Here is a 16,914-nt window from a genome sequence, read left to right on the forward strand (position 1 = left end):
GTCCCAGACCGGAGTGGGGAAAACGACCACCTGGCCGCAGCTAACGATCCCCCCCAGAGAGGGAGAATCCCGAAACTCACGGAGCGGAGATAACGATTCAGGCATCCCAGGCTGAGAGAGAGAGAGCTGACCAGGGTGTGTGTGCAGGGTGGGGAAAGGCCTTGGAAGAGCGATGCCGAGCCAGGCGAGAGCACCGAAAAAGCGGAGCAGAGGCAAAAAAGAGAGCACTCTTCTGGGTGTTCTTACCTATATACTGGGAATGACGTGCATGTTATGGAATAAATCATTGGCTATTCTGAGTTTGAATTTTAACATAAGGGCAAATCCTATGCTAGCAACCGGCTGTACCTCTTTGCTCGTCTGCTGACCTTGGCAGCAGAACAAAACATTATTCTCTTATCAGCTCCTCTGAGCGTAAATTCAAAACACAGCCTCTTGCTAGCTATTTATGAAGAAGAAGGAGAAAAAACACACCTCACAGAGTTAACTTTAAGCAGTCTTTAACCCACGACAGTGTCCTTTTCAAATACATTAATAATGATAAAAAAGTAGTTGGTGGTGAAATTTTTCAGTTACGTTATTTACTTTCCTCTGAAGTGGTACAGAACAGACAGGTGATGAATGTGGAATTACTTTACATTTTTAATTTGTTGGTGTTATTAATGAATTTGATTTCTTATTCTGTAACATTAGTCCCTCTCTTTCTTCTCTGTATGTGTCAGTAATTTTGCTAAATTATTTTTTGTTCTCTTTCTGTCTGGGAAGCAATTAAAGTTGTCTTCAAAGTCTTAGTCTTGAAATATGTTGTCTAACTGAACTGACATCTTGGTAATACACTCTTTTGTTGCTAGCTCCTCCCTTCTTTTCTAAATAGATATGAACTGGTCTGGCCTTTTTTTTTTTTTTTAAATTTAAATAAGGCCTCCTGTTGTTACAGGTTAACTGTTTTGAAAAATAAGAGTGGCATTCCAATTTTCTTCTATTTCCTGAGCCTAGAGGACACAGGTCTCAATTGCACAAGATGCAGGCTAAAGTGGAGTCTGACACTGGCAGCTTGCTTACAGACTTTAAAAGTTGCATTGCTTATCAGAGATTGAAGCTGTGCTGAAGCCACCATATCTGGGCCTCTCCATATGCATGGAAGAGATCATTCTTTTCCTTTAGCAGTGGCAGTGTGGACCCGGCCTTCTGGAGAACTCTTGTACTATAGGTTTTGTCTTGTTTGAAACTGAGGTGTCTGATGCTCTGGAAAAAACTATTCCCATTCTCCTGCTTTTTCCAATAGTTCCTGGTCTGTTCTGTAAAAGTCTAATGAGAAGGTTTTTGTGTCGTTCTTGAAAGGCGTATAAATTTTCATAAGGTGGGTTTGACGGGTTTGCTCTCAGTATTGCAGAAGACATGTATTTTTCCATTGCCAAAAGTGTACAATTTTGTTTCCAATTCAGTCAGTGAAGTATGTATTATCTTTGCTATCCTCTTTTTCTGGCAAAATGGGCTTTATTACCATTTTGTAGTATTTTTACCTTCTTCTTTGTGTTCTTTCATTTTTCTCATAATATTATACCCTGTCTGAACTGCGTTTTGCTTGTTGCAGATTTCTTTCTAGTGGCAGAGCTTGTCCTTACTGTAGTAGGGAAAAACTGTAGTGCTTTTTCTAGAAAATAGATATTTTCTTTGAGTCAGTTTTCACCATAATATCTTTGGCTCTTCTGCCTCAGTGCTTGGATTCAGTCCATGGTGATCCTAAACACCTCTGTCTGAATTCCTGCCTAAGCAAGTAGCTAGAATTGTATTGATATTGCCTTTTTACGTATCCTTGTAGCTTAATTTCTCTTTTGACCGTCATAAATTGTTTTCCATTGTGCTGACTTTCTATTAAACTGTTGGCTTTAAGCCATCTCTTGAACTCTTAAAGAATGATGTCGAAGAGCTCTTCTCCTGTGCCATAGAAATGGATTTACTTCATGCAAATGATGCACTAACTTCCAAGTGTTTAATATGTGGCTAGTTTTCAGTTGGTTAGAAGTAAATCTATAAAATACAATTTAGACATGTAATTCAGTTTCCTAGCATAGAGTCTGACCTATCTTATGTAGCAAAACCAAGTTGTGCTTTCATTCTTCTGTAATGACTAGTCACTAGCTTAATTAAGAAGTCTCAAATACCATATAATAAGTTTGGTTTTGTGTCATTTACTTCTTAGCCATGAGAACTGGAAGTCTTCCTAGTCATTTTTACATAGGACGATGCAAATTTTAGTGGGTGGGTGTTTGATGTGCATTTCCATAGGTTGTAATGAAATATAAAGTACTTTTTCAGTGCTGGTATAGTTCAGATTAGTGTGAAAGTTTGCCTTTTGATAGTCCATTTTGCTTAGTACCACTTCATTAAACATAGAAAAAGAATATGACAGGTTAAATTGAAGATCAGACAACCTTGTTATGATATTTCAATGTGGAATTTGGGGATCATATGTCACCATTCAAATTCTGAAATATATTCCAAACTAAAGCTAGATGGAAACTAATATTGGTGAGCCAAGGACGGTAGTCATTTTAATGGAAAACAGTGTAATTCGGTGACTTCTGCAGTGCGGGAACCAAATGTAATAGGTTGTAATCCAGTTTAGCCTTCTCTGTTAATTAACTTTAGTGCTGTCAACTTATGGTAACAGTACAATTTTTTTTCAATATATTTTGAAAAAGAAATTACAGCTATTTTTAAAAGGTAACTGTGAAGGCCTAAGCTTTGTGTGGTGTTTTCTCTAAAAGCAATTGGGGTTGCTGCAAAAAAAGTTGAATGTGTTGTTTCATTTTTAATTTCTAATTTTTCTTCCTTTTAATGGTGGTTATGTCGTCCCTTGCTCTGAAAACAGAAAAACTTTCTTGTTCATATTTCTTAGAAGAACAATCTGCAGCTCTGCCAATGACACTATTTTAGTTTGCAATATGTTCTTGAATTAACTTGAGTATAAATAAAATGGGATTTCGAAAGGTTTACTTTTCAGCTCCATTATCGAGACACAGCTTCAAAATTGTGCTTTAACCATACTGGCACAAATTTAAACCTACTATGCCAAATCAGACTCAGTTATTTTGACTTTGCAATTATCAAAATGTTTCCAGTTCTCAAATTGCTTTGAGGATTTTCTCTCTCCAAATTTTCATGAATTTTTTCCCCATTACTAGACTCAATGTGATGACTTAGATCAGTAGAATAGTAGGGTTTCACCTTAAATCCAAGTCCCTTGGTTGGTAAAGTAACTTACTAACTGCATGCTAGAAAGAATGTTTTCTATGCTGTTGAAATTTTGACTTGCAAAATAGTGTGGGTTTTACATTGTTTCACTTCTGTGAAGTCCTTTAAAAGTAAGTGCTATCATTGTGTGTGTGTGCATGCACGCACATATACAGTATATGAGAGCCTAAAGCTGTATAAATGTATCTTTATGGTTAATTCGAGTTAATAATTTATTCCCAAATGACTTGTACCTCGTCACTACAGCTGTGTTACTTTATGATATGTCTTTTCTGCAGACACCAAAGATGCTAACAAGAAAGATTAAGCTTTGGGACATTAATGCCCATATAACCTGTCGTCTGTGCAATGGATACCTGATTGATGCTACTACTGTAACAGAATGCTTACATACTTGTAAGTACAAGTATAATTAAGTTAAAGAAATTTTTTTAACTTGATGTGCAACGTGTTTAAATTTAAAAATCTATTATGCATCAGCCAAAGTAATGCATGCTTCACTAGACACTGCTTTTTTTTTTAACAGATGATTTGCGTTTTTAACAAAGTAAATGAAGAGAACATTAAAGCTGTACTACACAAACTTGCAGCCACATACAATTAGTGGTAACATATGCATTCAAGAATGCAGTCTGTCTTCCTGCTAAAGGAATGTGGAATGCCTAGTTCTCTCTTTTGTGACAGTTGATATAGCATATGTTCTCCACTTGGAGCCTTCCAAATGTCTCTTGCTCTCCTGTTCCTCTGCAGAAAACAGCCATAGTTTATCAACAAAGAATAACTATATAGTATTGTACCCTAGAAATAACCTTTTGTTCCAAAATATTGTGATGAGGTAGTTGGTTGTTGTTATTTTATGATTTTCTTGTTTCACATCAGTGAAGTATGCCCTAGTACCTTGCCAAGCCTTAGGCTTCAAGAAAACTGAAGGTATAAGTTCCTAGCATCCTAGCATCTTTTTTCTTGATGTCGTGGGATATAAGTTTGCAATATTCTGATGGAAACCTTGCATATTAGCACAGTTACAACTAAAGATCTGGAAGGATTCCTTCTGAGGAGAAGCACCCTTGTAGTCCAGCGTGGTAACTCCAAAACTGTTCTCTGTCTTGAATCTGTTCTGATCTTTAGTTTCCTTTGACAAGGTAGGTATCAGCTGAGGAATTAACCTGTAGTCCAGAAGGCTTGCTGTAGTGACATGAAATACCATCTGTAGCAGCCACATCGATGGCTTTACACTTGACATTACAGGGTTTTACCAACAGTATTTTTTCTAGCTTTGTCTTCAGAATCCCTGCAATTTACCAACACATCCTTGTCACCTGCAGCTTCCATTTGTCCAGTTTTATCTGTTCAGTGCTTAGAATATAATTTTTTATATGCACCTGTATTAATCTATTAAATAGTATTTGCCATGCGACTTCAAACATCCCATTTTTTAAAATGCTTGTGTTACAGTGTTTTGTGATAAAGCTAGTATGTTGTTTGAATAGCTTAATAATCCATAGTCCTGAACTTTCTTGGAAGGGAATTATTTGGTGGCAGTGGGTTCATCATCAAAAAATGAAAGTTTCAGCAGACTTATTCTTCACCTAAAATGTCTTACAAAGGGGAAATACAATGATTTGTCAGAGATTACGTTTTGCATTGTATTTCATTTAGAAGTTCTTTCATCATCTTCAGTGAATTTGTTCTTGTCACACTTCCATGTCACCTTGGTTATTTGCATGTCCCTTCTGCATCTGTTTCACATCTTAATTTCCTTAGAGTTCTTTCTGCAGTATAGAGATCCTTAAGCTACACTTCTGCTTAGTTTTGCCCAAAATTATTTTCTGCTGCTATTAACAAAATTATATAAAACCAGTATTATAACAAATTTACATGGCTGACATAGAGCTAAAGTGTAATTTTTCATTGTTTTTTTAATAAAACAAAGCACAAAAAACCCATAGCTGACATCATCTACACCATTTCTTAACATTTGCTTATGGTGGAAATTTTTCGATTAATCCACAGTGCCACAGTGCTTTAGTAGTTGCTTCAAAAGCCAGGGAATACTCTTTGCTAGCTTCTGCTTCTTTTTGTTTGTCTGTTTGGGTTTTTTTTGTTTTGGTTTGGTTTTGTTTCTTGTGGCTTGTTCCTCCTTTATTTTGGCTGTTTATATTTTCGGTATACTGCTTCAATATGTGTCCTGTAGAATTACAGCTTTCTGAAAAGAGGCGCAGAACCCTATCTTTTTAAAAACCTTCATACATGTTGGCATCATTTGTATTCTGTATGTTAATGCTAATAATACATGTTCATGGAAAAGCGTCCTTGCAAAATTCATCCTGAAAGTGCCCTGTCGAGACAGTGAATTCTCTGCTGAATTACACCACATTGACATTTTCTTTCTGCTTTCACTCAGAACTACATGGTTTTCTTCTCTTTTTTCATTTTTCTCTAATTTTATGTCCTACAGACATTCAGAGACTCTTTACTTTGGTAGTATATGTAGTTCTTGAGTCCTTTGGTGAGAGTCATTTGGAGGGCCAGGGCCAGTCCTTTGGAGAGACAGGGCCAACTTCTTTTATAAAACAGAATTCAGGGGAAAACAGATGTTTTTTGCTCCCTTTCCTTCTTGTTTCTCTGCTATATATTCAGTGTTGGTGACAGGCAGGCCTGTAACTCAGTAGATAAAAACTTCAATGGTAGTTTTAATGTTAAGTCTTTGCTAGTGTACATCTGTTTCTTGATTAGAATTCTGTGTTAGCAGATATATGCAGGTCTTGTTAAACTTTTACATTTGTAATTTGAGTTTCATTAGTGTTTATGTGTGAAAGCTGTCCTCATATGTTATGAAAGGGAAAGCCTCATGTGTTGTGAAAGGTAGTATTTTGTGGGTTCATGAGGATCATCAAAGGCCAACAGTATTTCTTTAACTAGATACGGAAATAAAAAATCAAGAGGAATGAAACTGTGTTAAAAAAAACAGGAGTAAGGATTAACCTTGCCTGTTCCTTTTCCAATGAAAGTTCTGTGATATGTTTAAGTGTACTGTAAAAGTAACCAGAAAATGTGTATCTCAGTTCAGGCCTACAATCAGTGCCCACGTATCTACATAAATGGAGACTGGAGACTTTGGAAATAACAAGTAATGGAAAACTCTATTGTTTCAGACCCTAGAATGATTCCTATATTGGCTGTCCTGTGCTCCTGGGACTTCCAGTTTAAGGAGACTTTATTAATCCTAATTTGGTTCTTTTTTCACAGTGTCAATCTAGAAGACTGCAGTACACTCCATAAGCTATCTAGTTGCATTTATTTGGATGGTGTGCTTAGAGTAACGAACCTCCCAGAAGCCAAGACAACTTGTGATGAGTTCAGTTTAGGAGGAATTAGTGTATACTTAGTCCAAACTGGAAGATGTACTGAAATGGGAGGTTGTTTTAGAAGGCATCATAGAATCATAAAATGGTTTGGGTTGGAAGGGACCTTTAAAGGTCATCTAGTCCAATATGCATGTGATGAACAGGGACATCTTCAACTAGATCAGGTTGCTCAGAGCCCCATCCAACTTGACCTTGAATGTTTCCAGGAGTGGGACATCTTCAGCTTCTCTGGGCAACCTGTTCCGGTATTTCACCACCTTCATTATAAAAAATTCCTTCCTTATATTGAGTCTGAATATACCCTCTTTCGGTTTAAAACCATTACCCGCTGTCCTGTCACAACAGGCCCTACTAAAAAGTCTGTCCCAATCTTCTCGTAAGCCAGCTTTAAATATTGAAAGACTGCAATAAGGTCTTCCCAGAGACTTCTTTTCTCCAGGCTGAACAATCCCAGTTCTCTCAGTCTGTCCTCTAGAATAGGTGTTCCATCCCTCTGATAATTTTTGTGCCCCTTCTCTAGACACATGCTGACAAGTCCATGTCTTATTTGTACTGGGGGACTCCAGAGCTGGGGGCAGTACTCTGGGAGTGGTCTCACCAGAGCAGAGGGGCAGAATCACCTCCTTTGACCTGGTGGCCATGCTTCTTTTGATGCAGCCCAGGATATGGTTCGCGTTCTGGGCTGCAGGCGCACATTGCTGGGTCATGTCCAGCTTTTCACCCACCAGTACCCCAAGTCCTTCTCTTCGGGGCTGCTCTCAATCCCTTCTTCTGCCAGCTTGTATTGGTGCTTGGGATTGCCTTGACTCAGGTGCGGAACCTTGCACTTGGCCTTGTTGAACTTCATGAGGTTCACATGGGCCCACTTCTCGAGCTTGTCCAGATCCCTCTGGATGGCATCCCATCCCTCATGTGTGTCAACTACACTGTTCATCTTGATGTCATCTGCAAACTTGCTGACGTTGCACTCAATCCCACTGTCTGTGTCATTGATGAAGATATTAAACAGTACTGGTCCCAGTAGGGACCCCTAAGGGACAGCACTTGTCACTGATCTCTGTCTGGAGGTTGAGCTGTTGACCACTTCTCTCTGGATGTGACATCCAGACAATTCATTATCCACTGAATAGTCCATCCATCAAATCCATATCTCTCCAATTTAGAGGGGAAGGCAATGTCAAAGGTCTTACAGAAGTCCAGACAGATGACATCAGTAGCTCTTCCCTTGTCCACTGATTTAGTCATTCCATTGTAGAAGGCTGATAGGTTGGTCAGGCTAGAATTGCCCTTGGTGAAGGCATGCTGGCTGTCTCTCATCTGCCTGTCCTCTGTGCCTTAGCATAGCTTCTAGAAGGATCTGTCCTATGATCTTCCCAAGCACAGAGGGGAGGCTGACAAGCTGGTGATTCCCAGGATCCTCCCTTTCTACCCTTTTTAAAAATGGGTGCAGTGTTTCCCTTTTTCCAGTCACTGGGATCCTCACCTGACTGCCATGACTATCATGGAAAGTGGCTTGGCAACTACATCGGCCTGTTCCTCAGGACTTTAGGATGCATCTCGTCAGGTCCTATAGACTTACGTATGTTCAGCTTCCTCAGGTGGTCTCAAACCTAATCTGTTCCTACAGTGGGAGAGACTTCACTCCCTGAGTCCCTGCCTTGAGGTTCATCCAGTCAGGAGGCGTGGGAAGAGAGGTGGCCAGAGAAGACTGAGGCAAGACCATTGCTAAGTACCGCGGCCTTCTCCTCATCTATTGTTGCCAGTTTACCAGTCATATTCATCAGGGGGGTACACTTTCTTTGACCTTTCTTTTCTGGCTGACATACCTGTAGAAGCCCTTCTTATCCTTTGTGTCCCTTGCTAAGTTCAGCTCCAGCTCTGCCTTGGCCTTCCTGACATCATCCATACACAACAAGGCAGTGTCCCTGTACTCTTCCCAGGATACTTACCTTGCTTCCATTCTCAGGTTCTGCTTTCACTGACTTGGTAAGACCAGGGTTTGGCTTAACTTTTGCACATGGATCTACTGCTCTGGCCTTCCTCTGAAACAGACTGCAGTGCAAGATCTGTACTTAGTGTGCAAAGCCATGAGGCTTGGTCTAACCATGACCTCTACCAGCAATAGTACTGTCATCCTAAGTGTGTAAATACAATGCAGAAGGCAAACTTACTGTGCTTCATTTGCTGCTGCATAGTTTTTTTGGTATTAACAGGTGTTTATTTAATTGTACTATCATCTTGTCTGAGAAGTAGATGGCACTATAGTTACAGAAATGCTTTCATTTTATGTGATAAAATGAGTGCATTAATACTAAGATTAAATGAGCCTCTGCTGTTTAAGAAAAATGTTTTTCCCCCCTCCTCTTTTTCCTTTGTACATTTTTGAGTTGTAAATTCAAGTGAGTCAGGATATCATGTAGTAGTGTATATGATCAGTACGGTCTCAGGAGGGCAAGGGAGAAGTGTAAATAGTTTACTTGGAATGAGATATGGATGATTGTGTGTATGTATATGGAAACAGTTCCAAAAGCATGTAGCTTTGTAATGAACAACTGCTTTAGCACCTTCTACCAGGACATTTTACAAATGCTGGAGGTTTGTGCCCATGTATTTTTTTTTTTCTGGTGGAAGTTTAACTGTAATGTACTCTGTGAAGGTTAGAATTAAAATAGCACCTAGATATCCACTTTTTGAAAGTTTTCTGTTCTTTTGAAAAGTATCCAACTTTGGAATATTTTTTTTTATGTTGAGTTCATTGCCACTGTACACTTTACTTATGTATGGGGCGATGGTTAAAGCAAATAGGCTTAGTATCTTAATGGCATACAGTTCCTGTAATATCATCTGTGTAAGCTGAGTGGTGCAAGCAATATGATGTTGACCTGCTAGAAATTGCTGTTGCAGTAAATTCCGGAGTAGGATTGTGTGTTGTATGATTTATTAGGTAGACTCTGGCTAGGTACAGATGCCTTAATTCTAGTGCATGACTTCCCCGAATCAAGCATATTAATGAAAGATATTGGAAACTGTATTTTACAAGATTAGACATCATGCTTATGTGAGGTAAAAAAATGACCTTTGTGTAAATTTCAGTAAGGTGCATTTCTGTGACTGTAAACACAAACTTTTTTTTTTCATTATGCTTCTTTTATTTCTTTTTAACTAAGAATGTCCTTGTTATCAGTCTGTAGAAGCTGCCTAGTGAAGTATTTGGAGGAAAACAACACCTGTCCAACCTGTAGGATTGTTATACATCAGAGCCACCCGTTACAGTATATTGGGTAAGTATGAAAGCAAAAGTGCAACTAGCTTCACTCTAAACTGTTCCAGCCTCTTTAATAGAGCACAGATTTTTCCTGAATTTTCTTACTTGCTTATCAGCATGTTAAACATTTAAAAGGAAGGTTGAAGGTGGTTGAGGAGATATGGAATCAAATTTTACTATGAATTTGCAACTCGTTGACATCTGTTAGATTTTTCCAGACTTAAAAGCAAGCGAAGTGTGCACTTGTTCTGCTTTCGGCTAGGACAGAGTTAATTTTCCTCTTGGTAGCTAGTCTGAGGCTGTGTTTTGGATCTGTGCTGAGGATGATATTGATAACATACTAATGTTTTTAGTTTTTAATAAGACCGTCAAGGACTTTCTAACTTCCCATGCTTTGCTGGCATGCAGGTGCACAAGAAGCTCGGAGGGAGTGTAGCCCACAATTACTGGCTCAGGATTTGAGCATAGGTTTAGGATTGAAGCCCAAATTGGCCAATGGTATCATTCAATGTCATGCCCAATATATAGATGAGGTTTGAAGGGAAGTTCTCTCTCTTGCTTGCTGTCTTGGGCTCGCTCTCTCTTCCGGGTTTGTGGTTTTGGGACTCTCTGCTCCAGAATTGTTACCCAGGAACGGGCTGAGCCTTGGTCGTCGGGTGGTGAGCAGTTGCCCTGTGTATTATTCGTTTGTACATTATTACTATTATTATAATAATTATTATTTTCAATTTTATTGTTAAAATTATTAAATTGTTCTTATCTCAACCCACAAGTCTCCTTTCCCTTTACCCCTGTCGACAAGGAAGGGTGAGCAAGTGGCTGTGTGGTATTTGGTTGCCGTCTGGATTAACCCACTACAGCATTGTGCTGTTTAATTTCTGTGTCAGTTTTAATGGGATTTAGTCATTCCTCATTTTGTGTGCTTGGGCCGTAAAAGTGACATAAATGAGACCTTTGAAGAAGTACTTTTACAAAATCCTCAAAATAATTAGTCTCAGTTGAACAGTGCTTTTCAGGGTCTGCCAGCATAATGAGAGAGGTAATTGTCAGCTTTGTTGTTCAGTTAATCTTTCAAAGGTCTGTTCAGTTCATAGAACAGGTAAAAATACAGCAGAAAAATCATTAGACCAGTGGCTTTAATCTCTAGAATGGAACAATCTTGTCTTTCGTCCTATTTTAATCCCTACACAGATTGCTCTCATTGCCTGACCTAACATGAATGTGGTATTCATTGGTTTCCTTTTTTTTACTAAGTATTTTGGGGGTTTTTTGGGGTTTTTTGTTTGTTTGTTTGTTTGTTTTTTGGTTTTTTGTTTCAGAAAATACGTCCCTTTTCCTCCAGTGCTTTCCTTTCATTTTGCTGATGAAAATCCGTTGTGACACTGTGTTTGCACTAGCTGTTGCATATCAAATATTTTTTTTGCCTACCTTTGTAAAGAGTTTGCTTTCATTTGTGGCAGTTTCAAGTATGCCTTTTTCAGTTCTATAACAACTTCTGAAGCAATGCTATCTCTGCATTTGAAGAATAATAGTGTACACTGATAATATGTTACATGATACACTGGTACCCTATATGAGTGTGTGCTTCAAAGGGATAAGTAGATGACAATAGGCAAGAATGACACTTAAGGCAGCACATTTGTCTTCTGTAAAGCTATGTGAATACAGCAGTGCCTTGGTTCGGAAGCTTGTTTTCTGTGACAAAAGGGGGCAGGAAACAACATCAAATTGAGAACAGCTTGAAAAGAATTCACTGATTGTTTTTTGTCATTGAATACACTTCACTGAAAGTTATTTGCCTGAACTGGTTATAAAATACTGCCCCTTCAAGACAGAAGAAGCCTTGCCCAGCCTACTTTGGGATATATATATATTTTTTTTTTAGTATAGAATTGATAGCCAGGAGTTTCACAGTATGTCCTAGAATGTTGACTTGCACTCCTATTCATCTCCCTCTGCCTGGAAAATAGGTAAACCAAATGTGTCTCCTATTTCACATTTCTGAATGCTGTTAAATTCTCACCTCTGATCTAATAGTGATGGCTGATTTACTCATTTATATTGAAATATTTTTGGAGATGTTCCCTCAATCCATGTGTGATGCTTGAAAATCCCAGCCTGTGCAAATGGGATTGCTACTGGTTGAAATGGCCTGAATTTTAGAATTAATGATGTTTTGATTCTTCTTGTAGTACTACTTAAAAGGTTGTAATGATTGACTGTAAATCTCTTGATTTGTCACTGTTTCTATGCTTCTTCACTGGTCTCCACTGCTGTGAAGTGGTCATATCATGTCAGGTGATGAGCAGCTGAGACATGAAGAGCAAGCCTTTTCTCCTATTTAAGTCAGATTCAGGATTTGGTATTGCAGCCTCTGTTGGAGTAATGACCTTGCAGCAGCTGAGACAGACATCTGAAATGTTTCTGATTTTATTTATCAGTTGGAATTTAGGGTAATATTTTGTTTCTTTCAGACAGTGACTTGTTTTAGACTAAAACAGAATTTTGTCTGTGAGCTGGGAATTAAAGTTTAGAGTCTTAACTGGTCCTGCTGCCTTTCAGTTCTTGTGGAATTATTACCTTTCTTTTATTTGAGACACACTACCTGTTCAGGCTTCTAAGGTACATAATTGTTGCTTACAGTTAAACTGTTGGCTTTTAAGAGAAAAGTAAAATTTTATTGTTATAGTCTTTTTCTGTGGGCTGTTTTCTTGTGTTTTTGGAAAAGCCTAGTAAAGATAAATAATCTAGAAATGTGAGAGATAGTTTGTAGGGGTAAAAAATAGACTATCCTTTGATTCTTTTGTAATAAAAATTAGTTTACCTCAAAGCTGTCAAAGAATTTTGAGATTATTAGTGACATACTTGCCTTGATGCAGGAGGGAATGTTCCATGGGGCATCATCCTCCACATGTCTGAGACTGTTCTTTCTCAAACTTCCATTGGGTTTCTGTCGTAGCCTGTACTTGTTCATAATTTGGTTCATGTTACTATTGTCCCTTGTTCGTATAAATACTGATTTGAGAATTGAAATTCTTGTGAGGTGAATCTAGAGATTTTACACTAATTTAGTACTGGAATATTTTTAAGATAAATGCTTTGAATCAAGATGGTTGACTTAAACTTTTGAATTTTTTTTTTTTTTGTTGCTAGTCATGACAGAACAATGCAAGATATTGTTTACAAACTTGTGCCAGGCCTCCAAGAAGGTAAGTTGTGGTATGACCTTTTTAGAGGTTGCTTTGCACATACTTCTTTAACACTGTGGGGTAGGTAGGGGAGTGGGCAGGGTAGTTTCAGGTGATGAAAATGCAGGGGGCGGCTGAGGAAAAATACAATAGAAAACAGTATTCCTTCTTTTGTGTCATTTCTAGTGATTAATTTAATTTCATACCTGTACTAGCAGCAATGTGGTGAGGGGGAAGATGGGTCATCTCTTCGAACAGCAGTGTTACATAAAGCAGAATAGTAGTTCAACTTTTGGAAGTTGGCCCACTGTAACTCTCATTTTTTCGTATTAAACTGTGTACCTAGAACTGTTGTGCCGGCTTTCTAGAATTATCAGAGGTAGAATGCAATGCAGGACAGCTTTACTGTGTGAGTCCTTTCTTAGCAAGTAACCTTCAATTTGTGTTTTCATAATCCTCTCTGAGACTGAATCTGTTCAACTAAATAAGTACTTAATAGTAACTGCTTAGTAATTTTTTGTCTTAATGTATCTTACAACTTTCATTTAAATAGAGTATTGTAGTCCATTTAATCTGCAACCCCAGAACATTCTCAAACATCACTAAGATGAAATGGATTATTTAAAAATTAGCATATTCAAAATCAGAACTATAAATAAAAATTTGAAAAAATTGTTTGACCGAAATATTGTGGGAGGGATTAAAAATAAAGTATAGCATTTTAATTACTAATCATTCTAATAGGAATGTTATAATAGTAGCTATACAGGTGACATTGTAGTATTCTAACTCTGAAAAATGCAGACATGGCTTGATACAGCACCAAAGATAGAAGAATAGTAAATACTGACAATACCAACACTCGTTGGCAAATCTGTTTCACTTAAGCGGGAAGGGATTTGGAATAACTTCGTAAATATTGCATTAGGACTTTATTACAGGGAATTATATTTACAATTTTAAACAGCGGAAATGAAAAAGCAAAGGGAGTTTTATCACAAACTGGGCATGGAAGTTCCAGGGGATATCAAAGGGGAGACGTGTTCTACAAAACAACATCTAGAGTCCCATCGAAATGGTAAACAGTCCTTTATTTATTCTGTCTTGGGTGGGTGATGGGTAGTAAATTGATGAACAGACCTGTAGGAGGTATGTGCCTAGTTGGTTTATTACAGTCACAATTGTTTTATAACACTGCACAATACAGTGAGTGTAGGATTGTTGCTTTATCCCGTATTAATGCACAGAATCTTTTTTTTCAGCTAGTCACAGCATATTATTCTTGGTGAAGGAGATCTCCATAGTAGTGGAGTGGGGACTTTCTGAAATTATCCTGCTTCTAGGCTGCTGGCCATTAAACTGTATGCATTACTCTCTTTCATGCATGGGGCTGTTCGCAGATAATGTTGCCTGACTAAAGACAATTTGGGAAAAGCAGATTTATTTTATATTGCAGTCCCGAGCTGTGCTGTTTTAATCATGTTAGCATTACAAGCTGCTGCTGAGTGTTATCCCATATGTCTGTTTTCTTATCTAAGGTGAAACTAAAACAGATGAAAATTCAAACAAAGAAACTTCTGAGGAAAAACAGGAAGAAGATAATGACTACCACCGAAGTGACGAACAGGTGAGCTCCTAGGATGTGTCTTAGTTTTATCTTATATTTTAGCTTTAGTGCTTTGGTAAGCTAACAGAGAAGAAAAATAACTATTTCAAGCTATTTTTTCTGTCTTCTGATACAAAAAAGATGCAGCGTTGCCCAGTGCTTTTGTATAAGCATGAGTTTCATCTTTGGGTTTTGGCAGGAATGGAGAATAGTCGCATTAAGATTTGATAGTTCTGACTGTTCATGTGTTTCCAAAGTATTTATTTGCTTTCAAAATAAATTCAGGTTATTTGGACCCCCTTCTGAAGGAGTGTATCCCAGTGTTGTGATACATTGAGCTGAATGTATGTCAATAATTATGAACAAAAACTTTTGTACTTTTACTATTTATTTTGTTTTAAACCTCTAATATTAAGATAGTATTAGCCCTATACCATAAAAATAGTATGAAAGCCAGAAAGTTCACCGTTAAGTTTTAAACACAAAGAATGTTTGAAAGTGAAATCTCCTTTTGGGATAAAAAAGCCATCCCTTTTATGTTTTCCTGTTATGTGCGTCCAGAGTAAATTAAACTTGGATTAATTTTCTTTTCAATTATAATGTAAGGGAACTTTCAAAGGGATTGTACCTAGTACTGGATCCTCTTAGTGCATAAAGTAAATCATCACAAAGAGCTTAGATTAAGTAATGAATAGCTGGATGAGAAAAGAAGTGAGAATTGAAGCATAGAAATTCGAGAGACCTTTTGGGGTGATAATCCTTAGAATTTTAAAATTTCTTACATCATTTGTATCCATTCTTTTTGAACACTAAACATGTTCAAATTCTGTTTTAAATTGTATTTAGCAGCTGTATTAAAAGCAAGAAGTTAAGTTAGAAGCAATATTTTAAAATTATCCATGGTATTCTTACTGTGTATTTTACTCTAGCTTTTGACATAAGGTCCTCTTGAGTTATTTGGCAGACTGACTTTGGACTGGAGCAGCCTTTTTCCATGATAGAAAATCCTTTCTTAATTTTTTTTTTTTGTCTAGATCTGTTTTGGTTGCGGTACTGCTTATCACTAAACTGACAAGATGTTAGAAGATGTTTTCTTTAACAGGACTACATGCATTTCAATTTAAGGAATACTAGTACTGTGTTTTTTCACTATGGTGTATTAATAAAAACTACATATGAAATACATAATGAGGACTCTAGAAAATTGTTCCAGCCAACCCTGACTGTTTGCTTTTTCCTGAAGGTAAGCATCTGCTTGGAATGCAATAGCAGCAAATTGCGTGGATTGAAACGAAAATGGATTCGCTGCTCAGCACAAGCAACAGTCTTGCATCTAAAAAAGTTCATTGCCAAAAAACTTAACCTTTCTTCTTTTAATGAGGTAATATTTTAATTTTTTAAATTATTTTGCAGATACTAAAACCTTACGAAAAGTGTGGGATTGCTCCTTTGCAAAGGAATCTGTTTTGGTCTGATTTTATTTTCAGGAAATAGAAGCATACACCATTTCTTGAATTATATGCTATGTAGCCATTTTCTTGTCCTTTTGTGAGTCTATTCAGGGCTTGCTACTTATATATAAATAGTTGAACTAAAAGGCTTGGTTATATGCTTCCACATGCGTTGAAGTGAACTCTGGCAAAGTGCTTGTAGTCAGGTTTACCCCACCCTTTCAGAGGTTTCACACTTGGTACAGGGGACAGGCAGTAACAAACACTTTAACACTACTGAAGCCCAGCTTAAGAGAAAGCAGCACAAATATTTTGTTCCTTTCTATGCCCTCAGTGAAGCACAGCCCGAAGTTACTGCCTACCACAGGCAGAGTGTTATCAGGCACCTACTTTTCCCTTCCTTTGCAGGGAATACTCAGAATCATGAGAAGAATTTATGATGAAAGGTACAGAAAGAAGGCAATTCTTTGCGCTTCTCCTAGTTTAGATTTGAAATTAACAGTGGTGAACGTATGAATGAATCCTCTGTTTACCACTTTGCTGGGTCTTGGCCACAGTCTCTAAACATCTCAATTGACTCTCAGCTTGGCATCTCCCAACCCCACAGTATGTCACTGATTCAGTGAATTTCATAGAATCATAGAATGGTTTGGGTTGGAAAGGACCTTAAAGATTATCAAGTTCCAACCCCCCCCTGCCATGGGCAGGGACACCCTCCACTAGACCAGGTTGCTCAAAGCCTCATCCAGCCTGGCCTTGAACACCTCCAGGGATGGGG

General features: G+C 37.8%; 1 protein-coding gene across 1 annotated transcript in view; it reads left to right on the forward strand.

Annotated features, from left to right (window-relative positions):
- Nucleotides 1-3,545: 3,545 nt before the first annotated feature.
- Nucleotides 3,546-16,914, forward strand: part of PCGF3 (polycomb group ring finger 3) — a 17,701-nt gene continuing 4,332 nt past the window's right edge. Inside the window, exons 1-6 of the mRNA XM_010076321.1 lie at nucleotides 3,546-3,654; nucleotides 9,811-9,907; nucleotides 13,045-13,100; nucleotides 14,047-14,157; nucleotides 14,618-14,706; nucleotides 15,929-16,066. Of these exons, the coding sequence (XP_010074623.1) occupies nucleotides 3,546-3,654; nucleotides 9,811-9,907; nucleotides 13,045-13,100; nucleotides 14,047-14,157; nucleotides 14,618-14,706; nucleotides 15,929-16,066 (600 nt within the window). The remainder of the gene's footprint in view (nucleotides 3,655-9,810; nucleotides 9,908-13,044; nucleotides 13,101-14,046; nucleotides 14,158-14,617; nucleotides 14,707-15,928; nucleotides 16,067-16,914) is intronic.

The sequence above is a fragment of the Pterocles gutturalis genome, unplaced genomic scaffold, assembly GCF_000699245.1.
Source record: "Pterocles gutturalis isolate BGI_N339 unplaced genomic scaffold, ASM69924v1 scaffold21233, whole genome shotgun sequence".
NCBI classification, from domain to species: domain Eukaryota; kingdom Metazoa; phylum Chordata; class Aves; order Pterocliformes; family Pteroclidae; genus Pterocles; species Pterocles gutturalis.